Source organism: Neophocaena asiaeorientalis, unplaced genomic scaffold (assembly GCF_003031525.2).
Source record: "Neophocaena asiaeorientalis asiaeorientalis breed wild unplaced genomic scaffold, Neophocaena_asiaeorientalis_V1.1 scaffold680, whole genome shotgun sequence".
In the NCBI taxonomy this organism is placed as follows: Eukaryota; Metazoa; Chordata; class Mammalia; order Artiodactyla; family Phocoenidae; genus Neophocaena; species Neophocaena asiaeorientalis.
Genome location: NW_020171816.1, coordinates 354,257 through 381,876, shown reverse-complemented (window position 1 = coordinate 381,876; position 27,620 = coordinate 354,257). Strand labels below are relative to the sequence as shown.

Genomic DNA, 27,620 nt, shown 5'->3' with positions numbered 1-27,620 from the left:
GCCAACAGCAAGTCAGAGACAGGCAGAAGCTTGGGCAGGCTGAGGCTGCCTGAGAAGCCTCAAGCACTTTGGTCCTTACAGTCAACAAAAAACCCTGGTCTGGAGGACCAGGAGCAGAAGCAGCCCAGCCACATCCGATCATGGCTATAAATGGGAGCCTGGAATAAGGAGCAAACCCTGCTGGCAGGAACAGTGAGCTGATCACATCAGCTCTCACAGGGAGACCCAGTATGATGGGGGGTGGGGCAGGGTGTGTGCGCAGGAAAAGCACAGTTTCTGGGCCTCACCTTCACCCCCATCTTCTTGTTTATCCTTGTCCTCAGGGCTGGTCCTAGAAGAGGGGCCATGCCCCGCAAACCATCTGCCGAGCCAGTCCGCAGTCCTCGGCCTATAAGTCAGAGGCATGTATCTGGCCACTGATCAGACTCACTGTTCTCACTACCACAGGAAGGTGTCCAGCTTGGCCTGGGAGGGAGGGAGCACTGTCCTGGCCCCCAGTCTCTGCTTAGCCCTGGCCTTGGGCTTGGATTTAACGGGCAGTGAGCGGATCATAGTCGTGTCAGTCTGAAGGAAATGTCAAGGAAGAGGCCTAAAGAGGGGACTAGAATGGAATGCAGGGCAGGAAAGGCTCAGACTTGGTGGTGGGCAGCCCTGCTATACTGAGTAAGGTCTGGCTCTGCACACCTGGGGCTGCAGCCACTGGTGGGCTGGGGTCTGGGGGTACAGGTGAGGGATGCTGTGGGCGCCACAGCTCAGCTCAGCCCAATGCTACAGAACAAGGATACAGGCTGGATGAATTTTGTCCGGCCTCCAAGTCCATCGAAGCCAGTCCTTACCTAAAGCAGAAGGAAGAGGTGAGTGGGCCAGGCTAATGGGCTAGGGGGCTGGCCACCCAGCCCCACCCCCAAGGAGGCTGGCACTTGCCACTTTTAGGAAACCACACTCACTGCATCTGTGCTGCGACAGGGCTCTGCCCTGGTCCTCTTGGTCTGTTTCTGGCCCAGGACAGCATTCCGGATGAAGACAGGGAAGGCACCAGCCAGCTCCTCATCAGGCTCTCCCAGACAGCGCTGGCCACCCAGCAAGAGCTGGGACTCCTGCAGAGGAGACCCCAGAGCCAGGCTTGATAAGCCGGATGGCAGCAAACAAGGAGGGTAGGAGGTGCGTTGGAATAGGATCAGGATCTCTGATGCTTCATCAGGAGGAAGGACAGTGAGTAGGGTTCCCAGGGTGGCTCCAAAGTGCTTCAGTCCTCCAGGGGTGAGAGGACTCTGGCAAGACCCTGACCTCTCAGAAAACCAGATTCATACTCAGTCCCGGCCAGAGTTGGAGGGTGATTGCCTAAGCTTCTTCTGGGAAGCCTTACCTGCTTGGGGCCTTTGGGCATCTTCTTGAGAACGTCCTGAACGGGAGAACTGCAAGAGCAAAACGTGAAGACAAGAGGCAGGTGAGCAAGACATAAGGGGTAGGTGAGGGACTTCCCTGTTGGCAGAGTGGTTAAGCCTGCCAATACAGGGGACACGGGTTCGAGCCCTGGTGTGGAAAGATCCCACATGCTGCGGAGGAACTAAGCCTGTGCGCCACAACTACTGAGCCTGTGCTCTAGAGCCCGTGAGCCACAACTACTGAGCCTGTGCTCTAGAGCCCGTGAGCCACAACTACTGAGCCTGTGCTCTAGAGCCCGTGAGCCACAACTAGTGAGGCCCACATGTCTAGAGCCCGTGCTCTGCAACAAGAGAAGCCCCCACAAGGAGAAGCCCGCGCCCCGCAAGGAAGAGTAGCCCCCGCTCGCCGCAACTAGAGAAAGACCCCCGTGCAGCAAAGACGCAACGCAGCCATAAACAAACAAGCAAACAAATGAATATATTTTTTAAAGTGGGGGGCAGGCAAAACAGGCTCAGCACATTCCCCTTGGGGAGCCACCGCGTGGCATGGCTGCTGGCATGGCTGCGTGCTGGGCAAGGCACCTCAGTAATCCCCACCCCAAGAGCAGGTCTGTGAACAGCTGGATATCCACAGCCACCAGAGTGGTGGAGGCAGGGGAGGTTGGGCCATATTCTAATCTTGTGGCTTCTACTCAGGGACAAACCAATTCCACTCACCATTCTGGATTTTAATGGGCTCTCAGTCACCTCACCACATCCTGGGCTGTATGTGGGGCTGGAGAGCCCAACAAATTCACTACCCTCAGAAGGAAGGCCACTCATGCCCTGAAAATGAGCTCAGGCCTAGCCCCATCTGCCCAGAGAGGGGTCACCACCTCCAGAGGACCCTCAGTAAGTTAGAGAGCCCGTAAAGTACTCTCAGAACACAGGGTTAGGCCATCTCTCTAGATAAATCTGTGCAGGTAGGGTCTGGGGCAGAACAGATCATGGCCCCAGGCCCTAGTCTGCCACTCCTAGTTCCAGAGCTGGACCCAGTGTTTCCATCCAACTCCTGGGGACCCTAGCAGGTGGATACCCTCTTCTCATATCTTCCCAGAAGAGTGGGAGAATGGTGACCTAAGGCTGACCCTGTGGATTCTCAAAGCCATAAGGACAGGGGCAGGATCAGGGCCTGCAAATATTGAACCCCTCTGCTCCTGCCCCCATAGCCTGTGGTGATGCCACATGATGACCATGGGAAGAATCTCCTCTTGCTCCACTTGCAAGTCTGGTTCTGGGGAGGCTGGGCTCCCTCACCCCCCTCACAGGCACTGAAGATGATAGAAATGTCTCTAAAAGGTATGGTAGCCTGCAGGCCCCAGGTGCCCACTTTCAAGCTTTATAGCTAAAGAGGCAACAAGAGGAAGCCAGAGTACCGAGCAGGCACTGATAGGCCCCCTGACTGTAGCCCACATGCTCTAGGTTTGTTTCTCACTGCTACCAGGCCTGGCCCTATACAGCACTGGTGCCTCTGCCCCTGAGTCTGGGGAGGGGTGGAAAATCCAGCTGGCTTTCCCTTTTGTCCTCTCCCTGGCCTCCTCTACCTCCACTGCCTAACATCTCAATTTCTTTCTCTCATGTCCAAAGTCTTTGATTGAGAAAAAACTTGCTCAGCCTGACTCCCTTACCTGAGCAGCGTACACCTACATGGATGTACAGGAGTAGCTCTTGTCTCCATGATGAACTAGTGGCCTGCCTGGCCAAGGAGACAGCCTCCCTACTCCCAGTCCCACTGTACCAATAGTGCAGGTCCCACCCATACCACTGCAGCTCCTCATAGCTTTTCATGCCTGCCCCTGTGGGCTACCTCCTTAAGTGGTAGGGCTCTGGTTCCATGGTCTGATATGGTCCTGCCTCAAGCATGAGCCTGTGGGGCACACAATGGAAGAGGAAGTTCAGAGTCCCTGACTTAAGACTCCAGCGAGCCCATTCAAGGTACTGGGAGCACCCTGCCTCCCAACAGCATCAGCCCAGACCTGCCCCTGCTGGGACCCCCATGTTCTCTCTAATTCACATCCCCAACTTTGCTTGAAGGGTGATTGTGAAGATTAATGAGACAAGCAACAGAAGGGCTTTGTACAGATTAAGTACTCAGGAGAGGGCAGAAATGTAGCTGTGCTTGCCATGGCCAAGCCCAGGTGACCCTCACTGCCCTGTCAGCCACTCAGAGCTATTAGGGTAGGACCTGCAGAGATCTCTTAGCCATCCTCCCTCCAGGCTGTGGAAGGGCCAGGGGCTACCACTTACTGTGCCTTCTCTGGGAAGAGCCTCTTGGCATGGCCATGCTGGGTGCTGGAGGGCTGGGCTGGGGGAGTATCCACATTAAAGGTGGCATTGAGGTCAATATCATCGCCGAAGGCTGGCCGGTGAAGCTTCAGGTTCAGCATCTCCACAGGAGCTGGGCTATAGGCAGAGATGGCCTGGTTAATTAAGACCACAGTGGCAGCCCAGAAGGACAAAAGCCCCTCAAGCATCAGAGATGGCTCAGCTCCAGGGGCCTGGAGCCCACACCTGGTTTAGAGCCATCCTGCAAGGAAGCCCAAATCTCTACAGAAAAAACCACTTGGCTTAGTCCTTCACACAGTGGAAGTCTGGAAGACATGAAAGGAAGCAAGCAAAAACTCACACAAAACCCAAATGTACAACTAAAAGGTCTTTTGTTCACGTAGCCTCATTTCTCAGAATGCAAGGCAAGGATCCTATCAGAGAGGTGACCACAGACTGAAGTAAAGGGATGTCCCTTCCAGTGCTACTTATTATGACAAATGGCACAACCTTAGAAACTGTCAAAATGACTCCCCTAGGGGGCTGGTACTTTCATAGCTTGAATATGATATACACATTAAAGTAGTGTTTCTAGAGAGTAAACTTAATAACATGGGAAAGTGCTCACATGTTAAATTTAAAAAGCAATACAAAACTCTATAGTCAACAAAAGAAAAAACAGAAAAATTAGACTTCGCAGAAATTTTAAATTTTGCGCATCAAAAGATACTATCAATAGAGTAAAAGGGCAATCCACAGAATGGGAGAAAATATTTGCAAATCATATATCTATTAACAGATTAAAATCCAGAATATATAGAGAACTTCTAGAACCCAACAACAAAAAAGCAAATAACCCAATCGAAAATGGGCAAAGGACTTGAACAGACATTCCTCCTAAGATGATTTATAAATGGCCAATAAAGGGGAGTTCTCTGATGGCCTAATGTTTAGGATTCTGGGCTTTCACTTTTGTGGCCCGGGTTTAATCCCTGGTCTGGGAACTGAGATCCCCACAAGCCTCAGCATGCCCAAAAGAAACCACCCCCCACAAAAAACGGCCAATGAAGACATGAAAAGACCCCCAATACCACTAATCATTAGGGAAATGCAAATCAAAACTACAATGAGACACCCCTCACACTCATTAGGATGGCTACCATAAAAAAAAAAACAGAAAATAACAACTATTGGTGAGAATGTTCTTAAATTGGAACGCTGTGCACTGTTGGTGGGAATGTAAAGTGATTAAATCACTGTGGAAAACAGAAAGACAGTTCCTCAAACAATTAAAACTAGAATTATCAAGTGATATAGCCATTCCATTTCCGGGTGTATGTGCAAAAGAACTGGAAACAGGATCTCAAAGAGATATTTGTGTATCCGTGTTCACAGTAGCATTATCCACAATAGCCAAAAGGTGGAAGCAACCCAAGAGTCCATCTACAAAAGAATGCATGAGCAAAATGTGGTATATACATACAATGGAATATTATTCAGCTTCAACAAAGAAATTCTACAACATGAATGAACACTGAGGACATTATGCCAACTGAAAGAAGCCAGTCACAAAAAGACTGTATGATTCTACTTACATGAGGTATTTGGAGTAGTCAAGACCATAGAGACAGAAAGGAGAATGGTGGTTGCCAGGGGCTGAGGGGGAGGGGGAGGAAATGGGGAGTTACTGTTTAATGAGTATAGCATTTTTTTACAAGACAAAAATTCGGGGGATAGATGTTGGTGATGGTTGCACAACCTTATGAACATCTTTAATACCACTGAACTGTACACTTAAAAATGCTGGTAAGGGACTTCCCCAGTGGTCCAGGGGTAAAGAATCCGCCTTCCAATGCAGGGGACGCGGGTTCGATCCCTGGTCGGGGAATTAAGATCTCACATGCCGCGGGGCAACTAAGCCCATGCGCCACAACTACTGAGCCTGCGTGCCTCAACTAGAGAGAGAAAACCCGCACGCCACAACTAGAGAGAAGCCCGCGCGCCACAGTGAAAGATTCCACATGCCACAAAGAAGATCCCGCATGCCGCAACTAAACCGGATGCAGCCAAAAAAAAAAAAAAAAGTTGGCAAATTTTATGTTATGTATATTTTACCACAATAAAATTGGGGGAAAAAACCCAAAGAAAACTCTATGTATAGTACAATCACATGACTTGTGCACACACATCCCCCACTCTACCACATACAGAAAAAGGACTTGAAGGGATTTTCCACTGGTCAATGGTGACTACCTCTGGGATAAGTCCATATTTTCCAAATTCTCAACAATGAATGTGTTTTTACTTTTTTTAATGGGGGAAGGGTATAATTCTATTAGAAAATTTAAGCCAACAGGATTTTTTCTAGCCCATCCAGACCTGGCGGGGCTCCCCAGCTCCTGTGATCAGAGAACTCCAGGGAGTGGCAGGGGAAGCCCCAAGACCACTCTTTCCCTCAGGAGCCTTTCAGAGCTGCCCACAGCCCTACTGTCACTACTCAGGGACAGAGGGATGAGCTGTGCCGTATTAGTCTCTGGCCAGGAGCCAGATGGGGTGTGCAAATCAGAGGAAAGGAACTACCTGCACTGACTTGGGTAGGTAAGCAATCTGGGAAGCTTGGACTCTCTCTTTCTTTCCCTGGCCAGACCCCTGGAAGCTCTACCCTTTCCTTGCCTGTAGGTGGAAGCAAAGGCTGCATAGACCCACCTCAGACCAACTTCACGCATTGCTTTGCTTCCCACTCTGGGAACCACAGCATAAAGCAGCAGTCAGGACCACTCATGCCAATCTTTTTTTTTAAAATAATTTTATTTTATTTATTTATTTTTATTTTTGGCTGCATTGGGTCTTCGTTGTTGCTCGTGGGCTTTCTTTAGTTGTGGTGAGCAGAGGCTACTCTTCATTGCGGTGCTCGGGCTTCTCACTGCGGTGGCTTCTCTTGTGGAACACAGGCTCTAGGCGCGTGGGCTTCAGTAGTTGTGGCTCAGGGGCTCTAGAGCATAGGCTCAATAGTTGTGGCATGCGAGCTTTAGTAGTTGTGGCTCGCAGGCTCTAGAGTGCAGGCTCAGTAGTTGTGGCGCACGGCTTAGCTGCTCCGCGGCATGTGGGATCTTCCTAGACCAGGGCTTGAACCCGTGTCCCCTGCATTGGCAGGAGGATTCTTAACCACTGTGCCACCAGGGAAGCCCCATGCCAATCTTCTGTAAGATCTGTTACTCTGCCACTTTTTACCAACCTCAGCAAGTCCAGGTCCAGGTTAAGAGAGGTGCACTCAGGAGGCAGGCAGGGTCTGGCTATGAGAGCCATTTTGCCCTCCAGGTGGCTCAGGGTAGGACTTCCTGCTGCCATTGCCTCAGACCCTGCCCAGTGGTGTTCATGGCATGTGCCCAGCCTTGGCTCAAGCCAAGCCAGTCTTTTTCACTCACACCTCCTGGCCATCCCCAACACTAAATTCAAGACTCAGGAGGTTCTCTCAGTGCCTCCCTCACTCCCCTACACCATCTGGCTCATATGAACACATTTCTTGTTCCCTCAGACACTTCCTGGTAAATCCCTCTTCTTTTATAAGCTCGAACCCTGTTTTTCTTCCTGCCAATGGTCTTTCTTTCCTTCCCACCTTCTGTCTGTCTGACAAGGTGGAAGAGTCTAGAGCTTAGTGGCCATATACACCCCCCAACTGGTTGAGGGCCTGGCTTTAGGTCCTCCTGGGTGATACCATCATCTTTGGGATAGTCACCCATGGCCAACATACAGGGCTTCATGCCAGAGGACTCAGGAATTGGGGCAAGACACCCCTCTTTCCAAAACTCAACCAAGGCCCTGGGCAGACCTATTACCTGTGTGGCACGGGTTAGTCAGTGTGTCCTCCATGAACTCATGGCAACCGGCAGGCCTACCCTAAGCAAAGGCCTCCCCAACTCCCTTCAGCTTGGAGGTCAGGGGCTCTTGGGGTCCATGAGAGAGGTCTTCCAAACACCTCCTCTGTGGTTGGGGGTGATAGCTACCTCCTGAGGTCTCCCTAAAATGACAGGAGTGAAGGATAACCCTACTGCAACAAATGGAATGGGCAGCCATCATCAGTACCCATAGATTTCCACAAAAATCTGGGAGAGAGCATGGCCAGGGGATAGGAGACTTACACAATAGCCAGAACCCACCAGGAGAGGGCTACGGATGCAAGGGAGGAGCGGGGAAGACCTGGATTTACAGATGCATTAAACAAGCCTGAAAATGGGGGTACTGATGGAAGGTGCGATCTTGGTGCCACCCCTCCCTACATCAGGGAGTGAGCACCAGGAAGTGAGCCTGCTACCTGGGGCCAAGAATGAGAAGGGCCTTTCCTAAAGTCACCTGCAAACCATCCACGGGATCTTACGGCAGCCAGTACTGGACCTGACAGCAAATCCCTCTGCACCTAGGTTCAACATGATACCAGATGACTGTACATTCCCCCAATCCCTGCCCATAAAGGTTGGGTTCCCAGGACACCTTTCTGTTACTCCTCCTCAGAGGGCCACAGGCAGCCAAGGACCCCCAAGCATGAGAGGGAAGTCCAAGAGAAAGGCCATGATGTGCAAACACTGGCCCTGACAGAAATGAAAATGCTAGACCATAAAACAAGGGATAGCATATTTTGCCAAGGACGTATTCAGCGAGCAAGAAAGAATGTGTGCAAATTTAAAATGCAATTGCTCATTCAGCCTTAAAAAGGAAGGAAATTGGGACTTCCCTGGTGGCGCAGTGGATAAGACTCCAAGCTCCCAATGCAGGGGGCCCAGGTTCGATCCCTGGTCTGGGAACTAGATCCTACATGCGTGCTGCAACTAAGAGTTCGCATGCCACAACGATGGAGCTCACCTGCCGCAACTAAGAGTTCGCATGCCACAATGATGGAGCTCACCTGCCGCAACTAAGGAGCCCACGTGCTGCAACTAAGGAGCATGCAAGCTGCAACTAAGGGGCCTGCCTGCTGCAACTAAGACCCAGTGCAATCAACTAACCAACCAAACAAATAAATAAAAAGAAAGTAAGCAAAAGCAGGAATGGAAAGTCCCTGGGCACCTAGAGGAAGCCTCTGTGCTTGTGCTCCCCCTTACTGTAGACGCGAGACACAGATGACAAGTGCATGGAAACACCAAGGCCCATGGAATAGAAAGTGGAGGGAGCACGATGGGGAGCTTGCAGACAGCAGCCTTGAGTGATATCCTAAAAAAAAGGATTTTTACTTTCTGCCTTGACTCAGGTTGGGTTCTAAAGGTCTATCTACATGAGATGGTCACTGAGACTAACAGCTCCCTGAGGGTGGGTACTATACCTGCCAAGCTCCTGACAGAGCCTTCATGTTACCTGGGGCTTCCAAGGTGGCTGGGCCGATGGACTCCGAGTGTAGAGTAGGTAGGAGAGACCAGAAACAGAGCTCAGTTTGTCAAAATCAGCCACAGGCTGGACCTCACAGAGTCATGTGCCCATCACACTCCCACAGCCCTCAGACCTAAACTGGGGCAGGCAGGCAGCCCTGGCTCTGTAAAGAGACACTGGAAGGGGCTTCCCTTGTGGCACAGTGGTCAAGAATCTGCCTGCCAATGCAGGGGACACGGGTTCAAGCCCTGGTCCAGAAAGATCCCACATGCTGCAGAGCAACTAAGCCCGTGCACCACAACTACTGAGCCCACGTGCCACAACTACTGAAGCCAGCACGCCTGGAGCCCATGCTCCACAACAAGAGAGGCCACCGCAACGAGAAGCCAGCGTACCACAACAAGGAGTAGCCCCCGCTCACCGCAACTAGAGAAAGCCCGTGTGCAGCAACGAACACCCAACGCATCCAAAAATAAATAAATTAAATAATTAAAAAAAAAAAAAGAAACACTGGAGGACCTGAGGTATGAAAGGAAAGAGAAAGGTTGAGGAATGAAAGGTAGGAGAATGAGAGGAAACTGGCTTGCATGCATTCACTGCCCCCCTCAGATGCTGACCGGGTACTATGGTGTGGGGGAAGGAGCGTGTGTGTGAGAAAGCTGATGGTGGGGACACAGATCAGGAGGCAGCTCCCGGTCTACTCACAGCCGGGTGTGTACACAGCGGGTAGACCAGGCTCCAGAAAGCCTCTAGAGCACCTCTGTGGACCCTAGCAGCTGACGGCATCTGAATAAGAAGTGCTACCTGTGCAGAGGACGGTGAGCTTATTTCTGTTGAGGAGACTAGGGAAGGCTCCGCAGGGCAGCTGACACTTCAGTGTGGAGAAGAGCAGAAACACAGGAGGACATAGGAGCAGGAAGGCAAGGGGTGTTCTGCTGCATTGGGCAGTGTGATTTGGCTGAAGCCTGAATATCCACCGCAGCCCACAAGGCCAGCTCCATGAGGGCCTGAGGCCAGTGCCGAGGGTCCTGGGAGATGTTTGGCAAGGGAGTGGCATGATGCCCTGGGGCTGCTATACAGGACAGGGGGGAGGAGTGGGGTGATGGGTCACAAGTCTCACACGGAGGTGGGAGCAAGGAAAAGGGTCAGGAAGGCACCACAGCAGTTAGATGGGCAGGCTCTAGCAACTGAGCAGATGTGGGGAAGAGGGAGCATAATGAGTTTCCAACGTTGAAACGTGGCTCAAAGGGACTTCCCTGATGGTCTAGTGGGTAAGATGCCACACTCCCAATGCAGGGGGCCCGTGTTCGATCCCTGGTCGGGGAACTAGATCCCACAGGCATGCTGCAACTAAGAAGTCCACACACTGCAACTAACAGCCCACATGCTGCAACTAAGAAGACTGCATGCCACAAGTAAAGATCCCTCACGCTGCAACTAAGACCCTGCTCAGCCTAAATAAATAAATAGTTAAATAAAAAAAAAGTGGCTCAAATAAAAGTGGCTGGGGGGCTTCCCTGGTGGTACAGTGGTTAAGAATCCGCCTACCAATGCAGGGGACACGGGTTCGAGCCCTGGTCCGGGAAGATCCCACATGCCGCGGAGCAACTCAGCCTGTGCGCCACAACTACTGAGCCTGTGCTCTAGAGCCCGTGAGCCACAACTACTGAGCCTGCGTGCCATAACTACTGAAGCCCACGTGCCTAGAGACCATGGTCTGCAACAATAGAAGCCACCACAATGAGAGGCCCATGCACTGCAACAAAGACCCAACACAGCCAAAAAAAAAAAAGTGGCTGGGGACTATGCTGGTGGTCCAGTGGTTAAGGATCTGCGCTACCAATGCAGGGGGCATGGGTTCAATCCCTGATTGGGGAACTAAGATCCTGCATGCCGCGTGGCTCGGGGAAAAAAAAAAAAGTGGCTGGGCTGCTGGGTTGTGTTTTCTGTCTGGACCATCAGGAGGGCTGCTAGGCAGGAGATTGCCCTGAGGACCCTCTCAGCCCATTGGCTTCTGTGGAACACTGGGGAGGAGGACACCCATCCCTCTGCCTCTGGCTCCCTCTGCTGGCAGCTTTAATGTGCATATTCCTGGAACCAGAAGAGAGTTACAGTATTTCCGTGGTTGTTTCAGAACCTGGGGCAGACGGATACATTAGGTGAGCCATTCCATAAACAGGATGCCCTGAGCTGGTGCTCCTGCCCTTTCTCTGACCAGCCCTAGGTACTTTCTGGCCTCCCCTGGCCTCTCCTTGTCAGAGCCCAGAATCTACCTCAAAGCTGCTTTCCAGCTAAATCTTGGCTATCTCCCAGGGCAGGGGGTCCACAGCCTTCAGGCCCACATGGGCCACCCACTCCCACAAAGCCAGGAAGAGTGAGGACACCCTTACCAGGGAGCTCCTCCAGCCTATAGCCCTTGCACCACCCCAGAGGGTCAACAAACCTCTCTAAAACCAGGCGGTTGACAGCCTCACTGTCCACTGGTGGCAGGTTCAGGGTTTCCTGCAGCATCATTAGCTTTTTTCTCAGGCTCTTGGGGAAGGAAAGAGAAGAGAGTGAAAGAGCCGCTGAGGCACCAAGTCCAGAGGGACTGCCAAGGACTGAGCACCACACACGAAAGGCAAGCCCACTGGGAACAGAACAAGGCCCGAAACCCAAATATCAGGCTCAGGAGGCCAGGACCACCCGACCTCAGAACCCCTCTCTGGTGGAGCCCCTACTCTGGTGGTCTCAAGGATGTAGGCACAGGACAGATTGTGAGGAAGACCCAGGTGCTCTCTGTCCTCTGCTGAGGAGGCCCCGGCTCCAGACCAAGGGCCAAGGCACATGTCCTGACCCACCCTGACCCAGGAGGATGCAGGGATCCCAGAGCCACCACCACTGACTGGTGCAAGGTTTCGCGGGCAGAACTGGCCAGCCCTGTTCTTGGAGGGCACATAAGCCACCCCTCATTCCCGCCTGGCCAGAGATGTCCCTCACTGCGATTTCCTTGTCAGCACTCTGTAAGTCCTTCTGGGCCGACCTCAGCTCCAACTTGGCCTGGTCCAGTTCAGAGTAGACTGTCTGCAACTACAAGAAAGTGTAAGGAGAAAAGGATGAACCAAGGGGTGCCCATGTGCCCTGCCTGCACCTGCTGCTACACCAGCTCATGGTAGCCCAGGGTCCAGAAGAGCTGGGAACATGGGAGGGAGACCCTAGCTCCATGGGGCTGGACCTTAGTCCGGCAATGTCCATCTGGAGCTGCCCAGGAGCAAGGGCTACTTCCTACACACTTGCCCATGGATGCACCATGCCCAGAAATAAAAACTGCTGTGCTGACTGAATCAGGTTCCAAGATGCCTTCTACCGGGTGTCCCCTGGTGGCCTAGTGGTTAGGATTCCAGGCTTTCACTGCCATGGCCCAGGTTCAGACTCTGGCTGGGGAACTGAGATCCCATAAGCCGAGCGGCATGGCCAAAAAACACAAACAAACAAAATAAAACAAAACAAAAAATACCCCCAAACAAGAGGCCTCATACTCTGGGCCTGGAACAAAACACAGGCCCCTGAAGCTGTCACATTTGGGACCTGTGTGCTCCAGCCAGCTGAGAGGTACCCAGAAGAGCAGAGAGGAACAGAAGTGTGCAGAGGCTGGGGGAATACCTGCCTGATCTGCCACCCTAACTGGACAAGCCACGTAGCCAGAGTCAATGCCCAGTAAGGATCAGAAACCAGCCTCTGTGAGTCATCCAACAGCCCCATGGCCTTGCTTAGGAGACACACATGAGCATGACAAAAGGACAGCCACCTCTCCCCTCACTGTCAGCTCCCCACTGAATTACCTTGCTTCTGGAAGAAAACAAATCCTTCTTCAGTTTGTCGGCTAGCTCCCCTGAGGCCTTCCGTGCCTCTTTTAGATTCTCGTACTCTCTACAAAGGGGCCATGGAAAGACATGTCAGCACCAGACACCTGCTGGTCAGACTGAGCCACAGCACCAACCAAACACAAAGCCCAGCCCAAGCCCTCAGCCCTTCTGATTCCTACTCTGACACCTGAGCCCAGAGGGGACCAGGTGGTGCTGTGGAGGGTCTGGCACCCAATGCAAGGAGAGCTGGTGAGTCTCTGTTCCCTGCCTGCCTGCAGGCACTGGTGATTTGAGAGCGTGTGCAGGAAGCCCCGGCCCCACTACGAGGCCCCCTACACCACCTGACCCCTACACGAGGCATCTGGGATCCTCCATGCCTGTCAGCCAAGTGGTCCCTTTTCTCCCACCTCACACCCATTGTAGTAAACATCTGAGCTGAGTTTCTGATGCAAGCCAGGCAGGATCAGTAACAGTGCTAATAGGAAACAGGCTCCAGATATCATGATGGGGCTCATGGCTCAGAAAGCTGTGCCAACGTCTTTAGAAATAACACTTATAATTCACAGTCAATTCTCTCAATAATCCTGTGAGGCAAGGTATTATTATCTCCATTCAGGAAGCTGAGGATCAGAGAGGTTAAGAAATTGGCTCCTGGCCACATGGTGAAAGGGGTGAGGGTTCAAACTGAGGCAGCATGGCTCCAGAGCCTGCCCCTTAACTCCACCTGCTGTGCTTTACAAGAGATGGGCAACAGACGGAGAGGCATGGCTGGGGTGCCATGGCTTAGCTCCTGGGCTTGGATAGAGAGGCCAGAGTACACACTTCTTGAGGGACACGCAGTACACAGCCAACTGTTCCACCGCTGACTGTCCCACACCCATGTCACGGATCATCTCCTCCACCTCGGGCCGCTGACTCTGGAGTAGGAGCTCAATTCTGAAAAACACCCAGCCCACGGCATTTAAAATCTGGAGGCTGATGGGTAGATACCCAGTGCAGCTCTGCTTCCCTTTGCTGCCGTTGCTATGGTGACAGCCTGAGCTGCTAGGATGCTTCAGCAGGCAGGTCTGTCCAAAGAAAGGCCCCACAGCAGAGCTAAGCACAGCTGCAGCGATGCTGCTGAGGAAGAAGGGATGTTGACAGAGAGCCTCAGGTCAGGGATCCCCAGAGAGAGGTTCTTGGAACAGAACCCCTGCCAGGTCATTTGGCCACAGGCAACAGGGACAGGGAGGAGTGTGGCAAGAGCCCCCATAGAAAGTAGAGGAGCCCATAGAGGTTGAGTAAGACCTGTGCCCATACTCAGCTAGCCTGAGCCCCCCATGGCCTATGGAGAGTTGAGCTACAGAGGTGAGCCAGCCCCTGCTGAAGTCCTGAGAGCCGTGCCCCAGAGGGCCCTAGGTGCAAGGGCACAGGGCAGGCCCCAGATCCAAGCTCACCGCTCCATGGTCTTCATCTTGTTCCGGAGCCGGCGGGCCTCCTCCCGTGCTTGTTTGGTCTCATCCTGCTGCTGTTCCAAGTACTTCATCTGCTTCTGAAGAGCAAACGTACCCCTACATATCTGTTGCTTGGAGGCTCCCAGGGGCCAAGGCTAAAGTCACTGGGAGAACACTACCCTAGAACTGTATGCCTTTGAAAATGCTGATAAGCGTATGCTCCAACCCCCAGGAGGTAAGGCTCCTGGGCCCCACGCTGGCTTGTGCTTTTTCTGCTAAGAGGCCCTAGGCCAGCTGCTTCCTCACCTCCCTGTTTGCTTCCTCCTGAGATACATCTTACCATAGGCACAGCCCACTCCCAGGATCTATAGGCCTGCTGGGGACTGCCAGGGTCCTGTGGCCTGCTGTGTAGGAAGCTGAAGAAGCCTGGAGCACAAATCCAGGCTGCGCTATCCACCATCTAGACCTATGGACAGTTGCTGGGGTAGGAGAGCTGAGCCAGAGGCAGCTGGCCAGGCTGCCCTCAGTACCTGGCCACTTCATCTCTGACCTGGGACTGCCAGCAGACTCCTGCTCTACAGCCAGGTGCTAGTTCACTCCTTCCTTCCCACTGGCCAGGCCACGTGATCCAGGCCAGCCACGAAGCAGAGACAGAAACAATGAACACCCTGGGGCCCTATCTGTTCACAAGGATGGCTCCCTTTCCCTTTCAAACGACATCCAGCAAGGACTGCTCCTTCCTACGAGGCCAGAATATCAATTGTGGATTCAAGTCAATCACCTCATGCCCCTCGGAAAGCAAGAGGCTCACCAACCCAGGCTGATACAATATTCATTTGGGTCTAGAGCCACTTTCTCTGCAGGCTTTGATCTGCCCGGTCAGCTCAGCACAGCCGACTTCAAAGGCCCCCCGCTCCTCCCTGGGATGCTGTTTGATCTGGCTCCAGAGAGCAGCCCAGCAAAGGACTAGAGTGCTAATGGAAGGTTCTTCAGGCTGGCTTTGTCAGTGGAGTACAAACCACTTTTGGAAACACGGCCCAGCCTCACTGAGGTCTTGGCTGAGCAGCCCCTCCATGAAGCACTGGGCAGGCCTCACCTCTCGAAACTACCTAGTACAAAATCCATAAGTGCTGGCAATACGACCTTTTTCTCATGGGCTGGATGGGTACAGCATGGGAAGCCTGGGGAAGATGGGATTTGCCTCCATTTTACAATTGCACAAACCAAGGTATTGACCAAGGCAGAACCAAAAGACAAGCCCAGAGTGATGAGTCCAGGACTAAAACTATATCTCCCCAGCAATCTGTGTCCACAAGGCCTGGGGACCCACCTTGAGGGTGGAGCACAGCATCTCAGCCTTGTCTAAGGCCTTCTGCAGGGATTCAACAGTGGCGTTGCGTTCTTCCAGCGTGTCCCGCAGAGTGTCAATGATAAGCTGGCCGTCTCGTTTTTCCTTCTCTGGAGCAAGGGTGGGGGATAGAGGGAGAGGAGAGGCCCATCCACACTGCAGTATGAGAACATGGGCCCTTGGGCTCCAGCACACCACCCCAGAGCCAGGTGAGGAACAAGTCTCAGGCCAGAAAGTTGGGTGGCCCGCTTCTCTCTCTGGCAGACACCAAACCAGGTACACCCAGCCAGAGTCTCTTCCTTTAGGTGATGAGACCCTCTTTCTGATGCTTGGAACTACCTGAGTAAAGATTTCACTGCTCTGTGCTCCTGTGGGTCTAGTTAATTCATCATCCCAGAACTCAAACAAGTTCCTGCCAAATTTGGCAGTGGAACCTCACCTACAAATACTTTGTTCTATCAGATAGCCCCCTCCCAGCCCGGGTCCTAGGCAAGCAGCCTCAGACAAAGAGAAGAGGCTCACCTGATCTAGGTGGACAGCTTCGGTCACCTCCCTTTCCTTTCCTTTTCTGCCAATCACAAGAGCTGATAGGACTCTTGGACATATGAAGCAGGGAGAGCCCCTGGCTCTGCCAGAAGGTTGGAGGCCTTCCTCCCAGGGCCTCTCCCTCCACTACCCAAGTCAGGGGCTTCCCAGGGCCCCTTGGGAACTCACCTTTCTGGGAAAGCAGAGCTCTGGTATTATCCAGTTCATTCTGCAAGGCAATACCCACAATAAGCAGCAAGAAGGCATCAGAGCTGGCCTCCACTCAGCCTCCCATAAGGCTTGTGGGGAGCCCCAGGAGGGGACAAGGAGGCCTATGGGCCCAGGGCAGCATGAACCCTGCACACCTCAAGGCCAAGCTAAGTCAACAATGGAGAGAGAAACCTTGCTTTATCTCTGTGTGCCTTTTTAAAAAGTAGGTAAAATGGACGAAAATAATCTCAGGTACAAGACCCTAGGACAGGAAAAGAGGCATAAAACGGGCAAAAGAAGTAGAGCTGCGCCTGTGCAGTCAGTCTCATGGCAGAGGCTTCCATCGCTTCCTTGGGCCTGTGCTGGCCTTGACCCTTTCTGGCATTAGCTGCACTCACTGGGGACACAGAATTGGGATGTCCAAGCACCTTGGGCCACCACTGCTTCCCTCCACCCTGGGTCCTGCCTGCTTCATGGTCTGCCCCTCTCCAAGCTCCAAGCTGGCTCTGTGCACCATGAATCTTCCAGCCCCAGAATCCAACAGGTAGGTGAACCAGGACAACTTTGCACCCCTGGATGAAACCTCACCTGCGCTAGGCTCTAACCAGACTGTTGTGAGGGTCAAATGGGCCTCTCAAAGTGCGTGCATATGTTCCGAAGCCACTGCCACAGAACCACTGAGAGGCTGAAGCAGAACTGAGCCCAGCTCCCATTCAGGAGTCCCATGTACTCAACACCCCTGTGGACAAGAGACATGCCTACTCCATAAGCAGGAAAACCAGGTTCGGCAGACCTGAAAGGCTTGGCCTAGGGTTCATGGTGGTAGCTAGATGCAATCCAGAAAAATCCTCCTCCAGATTACCCTTCCCAGGTCAACGCAAGACTCAGAATATCGGGCTTCCCTGGCGGCGCAGTGGCTAAGAATCTGCCTGTCAATGCAGGGGACACAGGTTCGAGCCCTGGTCCGGGATGATCCCACATGCTGTGGAGCAACTAAGCCCTTTGCGCCACGACTACTGAGCCTGCGCTCTAGAGCCCGCAAGCCACAACTACTGATGCCCATGCGCCTAGAGCCTGTGCTCCGCAACAAGAGAAGCCACCGCAATGAGAAGCCCGTGCACCGCAACGAAGAGTAGCCCCCGCTCAATGCAACTAGAGAAAAGCCCTCACGCAGCAACAAAGACCCAACGCAGCCAAAAATAAAAAATAAATAAAATAAAATAAGTTTAGAAAAAAAAAAAGGCTCAGAATATCACATGTGACCAATACTAAGGCCTAGCCCCAGTGCGTGGATAAGTCCCTGTTGTCAAACTCTCTACCCAGGACTCTGGGGCAGGAGCTGTTGGTGGCCAAGCTGGTCAAATAGGCCGGACATCTGGGGTGGAAGCGGTGGGTAGAGAAGGGCACACACGGGCTACCTGAGGATGGCTGCCAGCCCAAAGCTACCGCTAGTCCCCTGGCTCCTTCCACACCCAAGCAGGGTACCTTCCAAGCCCTTGCTCCAAACTACTCAAGATTTTGCCTCCCTGTCTCCTAGATCTGGCTCAGAAGGCCAGAAAGAAATGAAGCTGCCTTTGTTGCCTTTATCACAGGGAGGACACGGCTTAAAACTGGGAGCAGTTACCATGACGATGAACATGTTAGCTTTAGGCATAAAAGTTCCACGTTCTTGAAGCAGTGAGGTTCCAAGGACATCACAGCACCCTGGGACCAGGGCCAAATGAATCCTGATCTGACAGATGCCCAGCAAATTAACCCTCAGAGTCCAGGTTCACTTGCAAACCCCAATCCCACTTATTTGAGAGGTTTCTGCCAAACCAATCCCTTTGTACACAAAGAAAGCTAAACTTTACACTTGGAGGGGAAGCAGTATAAGTGTAGGAGGGAATCCACCCATCCTCTCCTGCAGTGTGGGTTTCTATCCTGGCTGCATATCTTGATTCCAGGGGCTCTGCCCTCCATTCCTGCTCTGAGAAAGACTCAGGCACCTGGATATATACCAAGTTCCCCAGGCAGTTTTGAAGCACAGGCAGGTTTGTGAACAGTAGGTTCACACATATTCCCTGGCTGAAGACTGAAAAGATGGTTGTAGACCCTTTGCGAGGGGGGGGAACTTCAGGAGAGGCACTCTGAACTATGGTCAGAATTGCTCTGAAATCCCCAGGGGAGGGCTCACAGTCAAGTGGCTCCCCTCCCCGCTAACAGCGTATTTCTCCAATGACTGTAGCATCATCACTTGTCCTCTGCTCTCTCAGCCTCTGCCTTGAAATCGCTACCAAGTCTTCCCTCCAGAACTCCATCTCCATACTCGAGGTGCTCTCCCTGGGTAGGAGCAGAAAGTGAACTCTCAGAGGGCTTGGGGTTCAGTAGAATGATATAAATTCTGGGTACCTTTAAGAATTCTGCATCTAAGACACTCTCCTCCTCCTGGGCAAGGTCAAAGAAGAGCTTATTGATAATGGTTCTTTTACCGACCTGAATGAAAGAACAAGATACAGTATGACTGCACAGCTGGGTCATGGGCAAGGATAAGGGTGTACATTTAGCCTAACCCATCTCAGGCCTAACCTTTCACAGCACATCCCTTGGAGTGAGAGGACCTCTGTAACCCTGTACGTGGCCCAAGCTGGTGCCACTAGCTTGGCAGTTACTGAAGTCATGTCACTGCAGACCCATGTGGTAACTGCTCAAAAGAAACCCCAACTCTAGGTGCTGGGCATTGCAGGGGAAAGGCAGGGAAGGAGACCAAATCTACCCAGGTGAAGATTGGCCCAGGCAATGAGTCCATCCGCCTGCTATCTCTGGACACAAGCAGGCCTCCCGAGCCGCTCAAAAGCACAAGTGAGGCTCGACCAGCCTCAAACCACGAGGGTCCAAATAGGTCAAAGACATTGCTTAGCCTCAGAGTTCTTTCCTCATTCCTGCTCCCTGGCAAGGAGCTGTCTTTAGCTGAGGTGTTTTCATCCTACCACCCTCACCTGGATTCGGCACTGCGGGCAGGTCCGACTTGGTGCCGTCTCGAACCACTGAATTAGGCTGGAATGAGAAACAGAAAAACAGACTTGTGAGCCATGGCTTGGAGCGAGACATACAGACCAGGTAGCCACCCCGACCAGAAGAGCGCCTGTCCTGCTCCTCCTCGACCCAATGCCTGCCTACCCAGGAGGGCAGCACCACAGGCCATGACGGTATATCCCACAAGGCCTGACTGGTACAAGCACTCCAACCAACTGGCCCTTTTTTGGGCCCTGTTGGCTTAGATTTCCCTACCCCTGAGCTGCCATTTTGTCAACTTTCTAGGCTTGGAGCAGGGCATGGGGGAGCAACAGTCAAAGCCAGACTCCCTCAGAGATGGGGGTTGTAATAATACCCCCATGTAAGCTAGGGCTCCAAAGGGGTACACTTTCAAAGTAAGGATAAACTAGAGGTAAAAGCAAGTAGCAGTAAAAGCAAAACACAGCCCAGCTATGCACCATCTGCTTTAAATTTTAATTAAAATAGTCTCCTGCTAGGGAATTCCCTGGCAGTCCAGGGGTTAGGACTCCGTGCTTTTGCCAAGGGCCCAGGTTCAATCCCTGGTGGGGGAACTAAGATCCCACAAGCTGTGCAGCGTAGTCAAAAAAAACCAAAAACAAAACGTAGTCTCCTACTGGTAAACAATCCCACCCCCAGGAACCAGGGAGAAACAGAATCTTTTCAGGAAGATGATACCATAATCCTAGGCCTCAATTTTTTTCTATAAATAATTTTTCAAATACATATAATACAAAGCTAACAATGCACAATGGAATACTACACAGCAATGAGAACAAATGAGTCTACAACTAAGAACAAATTATGGATGAATTACATAAATATAACATTGAGGAAGAGAAGCCAGATACAAAAAAGGTATATTGTGTATAACTCCATTTACGTAAAGTAAAAAAGTAGGCAAAACATCTATGTTGCTGGAAGTCAAGACAGTGGCTATCCTTATGTGTGGCGGAAAGGCGGGCAGGTGGGAGTAACTGAAAGAGTGCACCGACCTGGGTCGTTGGACTCTTTAAATCAATAGAAACTGAGGCCAGAGGAGAAATTCAGGCAAGGCTTTATTGGGACTTTTGCTGCACCTGAGGGAGCAAAAACAAGCAACAGGTGCCCTTGCTTGCTCACTGTGGGTGGGGGGGGGGCCCGGAGCTGGTTCCTTAAATGGGGTGAGTGTAGGGGGTGGGTCGGCAGATTGAGCCACAGGGGTGGCTTAGGTAGTCTGCCCACCCCTTTGGTGGTGCTATGTGCAGGGGTCATGCACAGTACCCTGCTTTTGCTCCAGGCACTTCAGAAGCGACAGCTGGGTTTTGGCCTCTTTGTATTTTTTGTTTGTAATTTGCCCCAGCTGCTGCACACATGTAGTTATTTTTAGTCCCCTATAGTTTCTCTGTATTCTGTTGCTTGAGGAGAGGTTTGTCTAGGTGCAAGTGCAAGCACTCTGGCAGTGTCCCAGGTCCCAGCCTGTCTCAGGAGGAGGTTTCTGGAGTGCTGATGTCTAGTTTCTTGTTCTGAATTCTGGTTGCAAGGGCGTGTTCAGTTTGTGAAAATTCTGCAAGCTACACACTTATTATATTTGTACTTTTAAAGGTTTTATTTATTTATTTTATTGATTTATTTTTGGCTGTGTTGTGTCTTTGTTGCTATGCGTGGGCTTCTCATTGCGGTGGCTCCTCTTGTTGAAGAGCATGGGCTCTAGACGCCCGGGCTTCAGGAGTTGTGGCTCACGGGCTCTGGAGCGCAGGCTCAGTAGTTGTGGTGCACAGGCTTAGGTGCTCCGCGGCATGTGGGATCTTCCTGGACCAGGGCTCGAACCCGTGTCCCCTGAATTGGCAGGCGGATTCTTAACCACTGTGCCACCAGGGAAGCCCCTATATTTGTACTTTTTTTTTTCTTTTTTTCTTTTGCTGTACGCAGGCCTCTCACCGCTGTGGCCTCTCCCGTTGCAGAGCACAGGCTCCGGACGCGCAGGCCCAGTGGCCATGGCTCACGGGCCCAGCCACTCCGTGGCATGTGGGAGCTTCCCGGACCGGGGCACGAACCCGTGTCCCCTGCATCGGCAGGCGGACTCTCAACCACTGCGCCACCAGGGAAGCCCTATATTTGTAATTTTATGTAACATTTCTTTTTTTTTTAATTTATTTATTTATTTATTTTTGGCTGCATTGGGTCTTTGTTGCTGCACATGGGCTTTCTCTAGTTGCAGCGAGCGGGGGCTACTCTTCTTTGCAGTGTGCGGGCTTCTCATTGTGGTGGCTTCTCTTGTTGCGGAGCACGGGCTCTAGACGCATGTGGGCTTCAGTAGTTGTGGCACGTGGGCTCAGTAGTTGTGGCTTATGGGCTCCAGAGTGCAGTTTCAGTAGTTGTGGTGCACAGGCTTAGTGGCTGCGGCACGGCACGTGGGATCTTCCCTGACCAGGGATGGAACCCATGTCCCCTGCATTGGCAGGCGGATTCTTAACCACTGCACCACCAGGGAAGTCCCTGTAATGTATTTCAATAATTTTTTTTTTTAAGTAAATAGTTATACATGGAAAAAAGCACTACATAGTGCAAACCAGAACATATCCACAAAGACTTAAGATATTCGGATTTTCACAGACCATAATAAACACATTATGCTGAATAAATAAAAATTAAGATTGAAAATATCAGCAGAGGGCTTCCCTGGTGGTGCATGCAATGAGAAGCCCGCGCACTGCAACAAAGAGTAGCCCCCTGCTCGCCACAACTAGAGAAAGCCCACACGCATCAACGAAGACCCAGCGCAGCCATAAATAAATAAAAACTTTTTTAAAATTAAAGAAAAAAAGAGGGCTTCCCTGGTGTCCAAAAAAAAAAAAAAAAAAAAAAAAAAAAAAAAGAATTTAATAAGGACCAAACAGAAATTCTAAAACTGAAAAAAATGGCCAAAATTAAGAATTCAATGGATGAGTTTCATAGCAGTTTAGACACAGTTGAAGAACTGGTATATTGATAGATAGGTCAGAGGAAACACCGAGAATTAGAAAGATGGAAAATATATGAGAAATGATAAGAGATATAAAAGATACTGTGATAAGGTGTAGCATACATATAACTAGGAATTCCAGAAAGAAAGTGTTAGGTAGAATAATGTCCTCCCCTCAAGAAGTGTACGTCCTAATTTCTGAAACCTGTGAATATGTTCCCTTATATGACAAGAGTAATTTTGCAGATGTGATTAAGTTAAGGAGATGGAGAGATTATCCAGGTGTGTCCCATGTAACCACAAGGGTCCCTGTAAGTGCAACAGGAGTATTGGAGTCATACAGAGAGAGCTGAAGATGTAACACTGCTGACTTTGAAGATGGAGAAATGGGCCATGAGCCAAAGAAGGCACAGCCCCACTTCCATCTTGATTTTAACCAAGCAAGACTCATTTTGGACTTCTGACCTCCAGAATTATAAAATAATAAATCTGTGTTTCCTTAAGCCACTAAGTTATTGTAATTTGTTATAGCAGAAATGAAAAACTAACATAGAAAGAAAAGAGATAATGGAATAGAGGCAATACATGAAGAGATAATGGCTGATAATTTCCCAGAACTGATTAAAGAAATTGTTCCACAAGTTAAAGAAACCTATGATTCTCAGGCAGAATAAAAATAGTAACAAAAAGAGAATTGAGGTAACTACATTATTGTCAGACAAAATAGACTTTAAGTCAAAAATGTTTACAAGAGACAAAGAACGACTTTACATATGGATAAAAGGTTCAATCCAACAAGACATAACAATTATAAACATATATGCACCTAACAAAATATATATGAAATATATACATGGAAGAAAATTGTACAGAATTGAAGGGAGAAACAAAAAGTTCTCCAATAAAAGTTGGAGGTGTTGGGACTTCCCTGGTGGCTCAATGGTTAAGAATCCGCCTTCCAGTGCAGGGGACAAGGGTTCAATCCCTGGTCCGGGAAGATCCCACATGCTGCGGAGCAACTAAGCCCGTGTGCCACAACTACTGAGCCTGCACTCTAGAGCCCACAAGCCACAACTACTGAAGCCCGTACACCGCACCGCAAAGAAGAGTAGCCCCCCGCTCATCACAACTAGAGAAAGCCCGAATGCAGCAACGAAGACCCAATGCAGCCAAAAACATAAAGTTAAAAAAAAATTATTTCAAAAGTTGGACATGTCAGTACCCCACAATTTCAATAATGGATAGAACAATCATACAGATAATTAATATGGAAATAGAGGACTTGAACAACTCTTTAAACCAAACAGACCTAACAGACATATACTCCCCCCAACAACAGCAGAACACACATTTTTCTCAAGTGCACATGGAACATTCTCTAGGAAGGTCATATGTTGGGCCACAAAACAAGTCTTAAATTTTAAAAGGCTGAAATCACACGAAGTATCTTTTCTGATCAAAATAGAATGAAACTAAAAATCAATAACAGAAGAAAAATGAACAAATGTGTGGAAATTAAACAACACACTCTTAGACAACCAATGGGTCAAAGAAGAAATCACAAGAGAAATTAGAAAATACCATGAGATTAATGAAAATGAAAACATACCAAAACTGTGTAATACAGCAAAAGCAGTGCTAAGAGGGAATCTGATAGCTTTAAACACACAGAATAAAAGAGAAGACACCCATTAGGATGGCTATTATGGGAAAAAAACAAAACAGAAAATAAGTTTTGGCAAGGATGTGGAGGAACTGCAACCCTTGTGCATTGTTGCTGGGGATGTAAAATGGTGCAGCTGATGTGGAAAACAGTAAGGCAGCTTCCCAAAAAATTAAATATAGAATTACTGTATGATCCAGCTATTCCACCTCTGGGGATAACCCAAAAGAAATGAAAGCAGGAACGTGAACAGATACTTGTACACCAATGTTCATAGTAACATTACTCACAGTAGCTGAAACATGGAAACAACCCAATGTCTATTAACAGATAAAGGGATAAACAAAATGAGGTATTTTCATACAATGAATACTACTTAGTCATAAAAATGAAATTCTGAAACATGCTACAACATGGATGAACCTTGAAAACGTTACGCTTAGTGAAATAAGCCAGACTCGAAAGAACCAAATGTGCAATTCCACTTATATGAGGTAGCTAGAATAGAAAAATTCAAGGAGACAAAGTAAAATAGAGGTTTCCATGGGCTGTGGGAAGGGGAGAATGGAAAGTTATTGTTTAATGGATACAGTGCTCTGTTTGGAATGATGGAAATGTTTTGGAAATAGATAGTGGTGATGCTTACACAACGTTGTGAATGTACTTAATGCCACTGAATTGTACACTTAAAAATGGTTAAAGGGCTTCCCTGGTGGCGCCAGTGGTTGAGAGTCCGCCTGCCGATGCAGGGGACGCGGGTTCGTGCCCCGGTCCGGGAGGATCCCACATGCCGCGAAGCGGCTGGGCTCGTGAGCCATGGCCGCTGAGCCTGCGCGTCCGGAGCCTGTGCTCCGCGGCGGGAGAGGCCACAGCAGTAAGAGGCCCGCGTACCGAAAAAAAAAAAAAAAAAAGGTTAAAATGCAAGGCATCTTTGAGCTCACTGAGTAAACACCCTTCTGATAAATTTTAAATTTTTATGAAGAAGTTATCATTGAAATTAAATGGTGGCAGACATGTCCAAGGAATATTACAGGAATTTGATCCCTTTATGAATCTTGTGATAGGTTAATGTGTGGAGATGGCAACTACTGGGCAACAGAACAATACTGAAATGGTGGTAATATGAAGAAATAGTAGCATGTTAAAAGTTTTGGAACAAGTATAAACAATGGCTGTGTTCACCAAAGAAATCAATTGTTTCCACGTGTTCCCTTTCCAAAGGGCCTGTTTTACGATGATATAAAAATCAGGTTGTGTACATTTTCATACTAAACTTTTTTTTAAGTAAACTTTTGCAAAAGTTTTTAAAAGGTTAAAATGTTATATATTTTTTACTATAATAAAATAGTGTATAGTAAAAAAAATGGAAAAATGGTTAATTTTATGTTACACATATTTCACCACAATTAAAAAAGGAGCTCGGAGTCAGCCTGTTCACAGCTGCTAGAGGAATCTCCCCACTAGCTGCACACTCAACAGAACGGCTTGATTAGAAAGCACCTCCTTACCCTTCGATGTTAACTTGGGTTTGCTGAGGTCAGTGAATACACTGAAGTGTCTGACCAACGAGATGACTCTGGACAGAATCATTCCAAACCATCAAACCAACCACAAGAAATCGGGTAGCCAGTAGTCTACTAGGTCTCGAAGAAACAAAAGGGCTCGCTAATGTGGTGAAAGTTCATTTCTGCCCGGGGTGCTAATTTTGAAATCACATCTCTTTGCAAGTCGATCAAAGAAACCCCTACTCTGTCTTCATTAAACCAATCCTGTACCCCCGACCTCAGCTCAGCTGTCACCTCCTCCGGGAAGCCTGCCCAGGTCAGGAACTCTCGTGGGGCTCCGTCTAACGCCGTCCTCATCACCAGTCTGGGCTCCGGGGTCGGGTCGCCCGGAGGCCCGACACCCCACAGTCCTGTAGCCGTACGGGGGCGAGCGCCCAGCTCCAACAGAGCAGTCACTCACCACTGCAAGTGGAAGGTGTGGCCGCAGTGAATGGCGGCCACGTCGCGGGAGTGATCGAAGAAGTCGGAGCAAATGGTACACAGAGCACGGATAGGCATGATGACTGGTCTCAAGTGGCCAAGGTAGCCAAGGAAAACGCGACGGGTTCAGCTTCTTGGCCGTGCCTCCGCGTCTCAGCTTGCTTCAAATTTGGCTCCCCAGCGCAACTTCCGGGAGCGGATCGGAAGTGGCAACAAGGAACGTGAAAGCGCGGACTGAAGGTTGGGTCCGGATTGGACGAACCCTCAGGGGCGGGGCTTAAGGGCCACCGGCCGTAAAGAATCCTGGGGCCGAGCGCGGGCCTGAAACTGTTAGCGGTAATTCTCAGGCGGCTGGCGGGAAGACAGCCGGTACCGCAGGAGCGCAGCGTTGGATTGGCACGAAGAGCAGCTGCGCCGCCGGCCGAGCCCCTTTCTGGGGCAAGACTGGTCCCAAGCCAGAGCTGGTGCCAGGTGCGCTGGGCACGGGCTTCTCAGCCTTGTTCTCTCGGCGTAGCCTCCTCTGCACTTCGGGGGAGTCGAGAAGACCGCGGCCGTAGGGGAATGGGACGACGGTCCCGATGGAGAGCGGGTCCCCTGGCCTCTGGACAGTGCTCGACCATATGGTGGAAGCCCATAGTTCCCAGACCAAAAGAACGCTCCACCCTCTCAGCCTTCCGCTCTGAGTGGTCCTAGAAAGATGGACACAGGTCCAGACACCTCAAGCTCACCCTGGCTCTATACAAGCAAAGCTTGATGATCCCTAAGTTTAGAGGTGGCAGGGTCAGTATCCTGACTTTAGTTCCTAGCTCTCAGGAGGATCAAGTTTTTCCTCGGGACTGCAGTAGGGTTGGAATTTTGGAGGCCCAGATGCTTCATAGATGAGTGGCTAACAAACCTTTTTCTTATTCCCACATCAGAGAAGTTATCTTTGGGGTCCTCTCTGAGAAAGAGCAGCATACCTGGTGAGTTCACCTGGGCTGATCTGGGCTGGAACAAGTATTCCTAGGAGTTTTCATGATTAATTATTTTTAGCAGTGTTACTCCCGTCTCCCCAGAAAAAAACCTTGTACAGAGCACCCCATAATATAAAGCTGATCTGTTCCACCTGAAGTAGACCCACAGTAAAGTCCTTGGGGCCTATGTGGAAAGCAAAGGTGTTGTTTACAGGAAAGAGGAAGCAACACAAAGGGCAGGCTAGAATCTTTGTGTAATGCCCACCCTGCATCCACTCCCCAACCCAGGGAAGCCCAAAGGTCTCTCCCTATGGTGGATGGCACTTGGTGGGTTCCAGGTCTACGCCTAAGTTAAGATAAGGGCTCCTTGTTCAACAGGACTTGTCAGAACATAGACCAGAGGTTATTCCTCGGCACACGCCCAGCACAGTACCCACCACCCACATGGATTTCTGGAGTCCAGAGGACCTTGCCACACCATCAAGGAACACCCTGTGGCAGGGATGAACTGTACTCTCAGCCCAAGCAATCCGCATGGCACTGAGCACAGACCACTCACTACCTGTGAACCTAACTCCCGGCCTCTCCCCTCCCCATTGCCTTCCAGGGGCCCTTCCCCAGTAATATAGAGGAA

General features: G+C 50.5%; 1 protein-coding gene and 1 pseudogene across 1 annotated transcript; one reads left to right on the top strand and one right to left on the bottom strand.

Annotated features, from left to right (window-relative positions):
• TRAIP (TRAF interacting protein) lies at positions 1-26,111 on the bottom strand. The gene is made up of 15 exons (XM_024737831.1): positions 26,014-26,111; positions 19,387-19,444; positions 18,800-18,883; positions 16,388-16,427; positions 15,656-15,783; positions 14,329-14,423; positions 13,715-13,828; positions 12,869-12,956; positions 12,027-12,116; positions 11,491-11,579; positions 3,672-3,827; positions 1,367-1,415; positions 948-1,097; positions 786-836; positions 1-564 (listed from the first exon to the last, which is right to left on the bottom strand). Exons 1-15 carry the CDS (start codon positions 26,109-26,111, stop codon positions 439-441), a joined length of 1,416 nt encoding a protein of 471 aa, XP_024593599.1. The 3' UTR covers positions 1-438.
• Positions 25,022-25,213, top strand: LOC112394639 (small nuclear ribonucleoprotein G pseudogene; annotated as a pseudogene).
• Positions 26,112-27,620: the final 1,509 nt, after the last annotated feature.